General features: G+C 29.6%; 1 protein-coding gene across 1 annotated transcript in view; it reads right to left on the minus strand.

Annotated features, from left to right (window-relative positions):
* The window catches only part of LOC106681255 (microtubule-associated protein futsch), a 50,208-nt gene that overhangs the window by 41,738 nt on the left and 3,491 nt on the right, over positions 1 to 4,979 (minus strand). Inside the window, exon 3 of the mRNA XM_014421481.3 lies at positions 474 to 670. Within this exon, the coding sequence (XP_014276967.1) occupies positions 474 to 670 (197 nt within the window). The remainder of the gene's footprint in view (positions 1 to 473; positions 671 to 4,979) is intronic.

The following is a 4,979-nucleotide window of genomic DNA, read 5'->3' on the forward strand; positions in this document are numbered from 1 at the left end:
ATTATAATTAATATTTTCCCATCTATCTATATAGCTTATAGCATTTTTCTTTTGAAGGTATTATTATACTATAAATTACAAATCAGATACAAGAAATTCGAACCAGGATTATGCTGAAATTTTAATCAAATTTATGATACAGTATGTATAAAAGTAATTTATAATGAGTGGAATCTAATAAAAATTGTTAGTTGATAGATCCTATAGAATGGCCAAAATGTAGTAATTTAAAAAACGTGAGACTATATGGATATTTTTTATTATAATTGGGGAGTAAATAGACAGTATGTCTTCTTGATTGCTGTCTTAATTTCCATTCAATTTAAAAAATAAATCATTGACTTTAAATAGTTTTTTAATTTATCTAATTAGGATATAATACATATAGGGCAATACATAATAACCTTCTCAATTATATAGCTATGACTATCATTAGAGGCAACAAAACGGAAACAACCATTATTATTATTTACCTTGCCACCAGCTCCCAAGTTTCGTCATCCAAATCTTCACGATAAATGCGAACATGAGACGACTTGTCAAACTGACACCAATATTGGAAACCATTTTGATCCCTGCCAAGTGGCTCCAAACGGAGATCTTTAGCACCAACTTTATTCACTTCAGATTTAAATTTTCCATTCACATCAAACTGAGTTTCAAGCAAAACCTAAAGCAAAAAAAAAAAAAATAACCATTCAAAGAAATCTATAAGTATTAGCATAAAAGAAGGGTACTTTAATAATTATGTGATATTTTTCATACACTAGAACTTAAAAAATAATACCACTTATGTTAAATTTCATACAATTATTCCTAATTACAAAAAACTGAGTTGAAATAGACCCCAAATATCATAACATAGGATTCATAAAAAGAGCTAAATCCATACTCACCAAAAACCCTGCTGACGATTAAACTATGATTTAATATTTCTATAATAGTTTATAAAAATTACCGTACATATGGATGTCTCAAACAGTTTTTATTTTGAATTAAAAAAAAAAAAAAAATAGTATTTTGATTGAATATATATATTTTTGTAAGTTTCGAATAATGATTTTAAAACACTTCATATTTTTCTTTTTATCCACATAAATCGCCATGATACGGGCTAAGGATGACTCTCCTATTTTAAAAATAATTATGGATGATAATCATGAGTTCTGAGGATCATCTTAAGATGACATCAAAAGAATAAATAATGACCTGTGAATATTATATTAGTATTATTAAAAAAAAAATAATTATATCTGTAATGCTACAACCCAAGAAGGGTCAAGGGTGCAGTACTTCATAAGGAAATACTGTAACTAGACCAGTGGTTGTGCAAGGAGGTGATTTAGTCAGAATCATACTTGACCGCCAAATCTTTACCAAACTAAGGGTATCCACAGGGCTAACTAAACAGCTACAGCGAAACAGACAATAATTATCTGCCACAGCCAGATTCTAACCCGGGTTCTTGGAGTAAGTAGTCCATTGTTATACCAATGAGCTACCACCCACTCCCACTTATATTGATATAATTATAGTTAAATTGTATGTAGAACTTAGAATGTGTGTTATTTTATCTTTTTGCATTGCATCTATCAGTGAAATTTTAACATCAAAAGATGAAAACTTCATATGTGAAAGGAATCTAATGTATTTATTTGTTTACTGCTCCTGGCATTTGAAAGAAAAATTTTGAGATGCAATTATAATCCAGAGAAAAATGGTCCAATATGGACGCACATAGAGTGAAGTGAGCCTGATGTGGAAATAAGTCCAGAAGGCTGCACTGGGCAAGTAAACTTCTGAATCCAGGCCCGATTTACACAGAACTCGGCAGATCACTTCCTTGCCTCACTCTCTTTGATTATGCCAATTTTCAATCGAATCGGACTATAAAATCCTGCCCACCCACGAGGATAACGTGGACCTGATGTGTGGTGGTCAGCGGCCAGAACCAAACTCCCTGCAACGCTATAAAACCTAAGAGAACATTTTTTAAAATACAGTAAAATCCCTTAAATATTAGCCCTAATACAGCTATTTAAGTTCAATAGATTCCAAGATATACCTTTTTAAGATGCAACATTTTAAAAAAAATTGTACCAAAAAATCAGTAGTTCGAGTATTTATTTTGAGAAATCTACATCTCAAACACTATTCGACATACAGATTAGCACTCAAATTAAAGCTAGTTTAATGACCTATAAAGTAGTTAATAACATTTATAGTTATTACTCTTACAGAATAATATTTTTTTATGATATTTGACAAAATAATTTCAAAAAATATTAATTTCTAGTTGAATGGAATATGGTCTGGGTGCGGTCAAAAAAACTCCAATAGTAGATAATTATACTATTTTATAGAGCCAACGTTTCGCCACACGGCAGTAAAAAAAAAAACAAAGTCACTTTGTTTTTTACTGCCGTCAAAACAGCCCTGACGAAGCCCTGCAACGTGGGGCGAAACGTTGGCTCAATAAAATAGTATAATTATCTACTATTTGAGTTTTTTTTGACCGCACCCGGACCATATTCCATTCATCTATACACACGGTCAATGAATAATCTTCCAGTAATTTCTAGTTATTTGGATACAATTTTTGATTTTTGAATAAATATATCTCTGGAAACATAAGACATACTATAAAGTAGCTTATGTCACATATCTTATGTTTTCGCATATGAATATAACTTTTGCACATGAAATTTTGTCTGAACTACAATAAATCAATTTATTCGAATAAATATCATAAAAACAACTACTCCTACAAAGAAAACATAATAAACTACTTAATAGTACATTAAACTAGCCTTAATTTGAGAGCTAATAGACATTAGTATGTCGAATGGTTTTTGAGATAGATTTCTCTAATTTTTTTATGAAACGTTGCTTTTTAAAAAGGTACATTTCGGAAACTATTGAATGTAAATAGCTCTATTAGGGCTAATATTTTAGGAAATTTACTTTATTTTAAATGATGTTCTCTTAGGTTTTCTAGTGTTGTTGGTAGTTTTAAAGATATAAAGCTCCGAATAAAAAATTAATTTTTTTTAAGTCTTGAAACAGCCGCCGATTTTTATTCTCCCTAGCAATACATGGCAGACTTATCAATTTTGACTGGTAATTATACATAGTTTTCATTAAAGTAATTGGAAATTGGGGTGAAATAACTGATTTGTTTCTCCTTTTGGGCTCTTGTGCTAAGATGTTTCTATAAAAGACTTCTCAATATGTATTAACGGTTATATTGCAACAAGGCAATAAAATATTTCTAATACAAGTCCTAAGCTCCCAAAATTAGGTCCATTGTGGGTCAAGTCTAGAGCCAGTATTTTAGAATATTAACAAATTGCAATATAAATAAAAACTATTAATGAACTAAAATAAAAGAAGTCAGACTACAAACTCTGGGTATCAACTGTGAACATGTTCCCTTAAAAGCTAAATTAATTAACAAATCTACATTAAATCAGATATCAAATGGCCTAAGTTTAATAAATTTATATAAAAATTTAATGCTAAATTAAGAGGGTGCTTCAATCAAAATGTGAATTAAAAAAACAACAAAATAAATACAAAATGTGCATAAGGAATGTGCTTGGAAACATCCTATATAAAATCCCAGATTTATCAGGGATTAATCGCTAGGATCTTAGGGATTATCCAACGATGTATGGATGTTTAATTGTACTCTTCTCAAGATTGCACAAGTAGAAGACACAAGACAAGAGCGTGGCGCCGGCACAAAAGGTGAACAACATTGATATACCTGTCATTAGAGGAATGAAGATCTAAGACATCAAAAGAGTCCAGTTCTGGATAACAAATTTTACAGCTCCAGGCGAGATTAATAGCTCTTTAAAATAGTGATTTGGCCTCGGTTCGGTACAATATCTATTTTACTGCACATTCCTGTTTCACAAAGTTAATAACTGAGCGAGTAGCCTGACTTCAAAAATTATAAAATTTTAATTTACAGTATAATAATAAAAAATTTCAACACAAACTACAGGACAGATAAATCTACAAGAATAAATTCAAAACAATTTTATATCTTAAAATTATTAATATTTTCTAAATATTCCTAAATAATTTTAAAATCAAGCAATAAACTAAATTCTTCTTAAACCCATTATTGCAATTGAGCCACAAATATTACCAACAACTGAAAAATTCTATAGACTTGAAACAATCAGAAATCAAATAAGTCAATATATATTACCTTAAAAAAAACAAATAAATGATCAGGATCATTATAAAAAATAAAATTCTTTGACTAAATGTTATAAATTGTGAATACATTCAAACCAACGATACAACTAACCCTTCTGCATCATTGCTCTAAATGTGCAATCTCATTCGAAAATTCAACATCCGTAACAACACATAGCCGATAACTAAAGCAGCAGGAAGAATTTTATTGTTTGTTCTCACTAGAAATAGTGCTACAGGGTTATTCAAATTATTTATTGTATATTCGTCGTATTTTAACAAAAATATATTTAAATTCAACAAATTTTATCACAAAATTATAAAATACTGGAAGATTGCTAATTGACCGTGTGTATCAATGAATGGAATATGGTCCGCATGCGGTCAAAAAAACTCAAATAGTAAATGGGTACACTATTTTTATTTGAGCCAACATTTCGCCCCACATTGCAGGGCTAAAAAAGATACAAACACTTGACATAGCTAGAAAAAAAAAAAAAAAAACTTAAGTGGAAAATAACAGGGGTATACAATGAAAAGTAAAATTTAATAAGAAAAATTAAAGGTTGTAAACAGTTAATGAAAACGATAATAGTAACAGAAAGATAAGAGATAAGATAAGAGAAGAAATATTAAAGGAAGTACAAATTAAGAGATGAAAAGAGAAAAGAATAAAATCAAATGAAAATTAATTGAGAGGAGTCGGGATGAGAGTTAAGCATGCCACATAATAACAAAATTATTTATTCTTCTTTGTTTTTCTATCT

This window comes from Halyomorpha halys, unplaced genomic scaffold (assembly GCF_000696795.3).
Source record: "Halyomorpha halys isolate HHAL.00 unplaced genomic scaffold, Hhal_1.1 Scaffold322.1, whole genome shotgun sequence".
Classification (NCBI taxonomy): domain Eukaryota; kingdom Metazoa; phylum Arthropoda; class Insecta; order Hemiptera; family Pentatomidae; genus Halyomorpha; species Halyomorpha halys.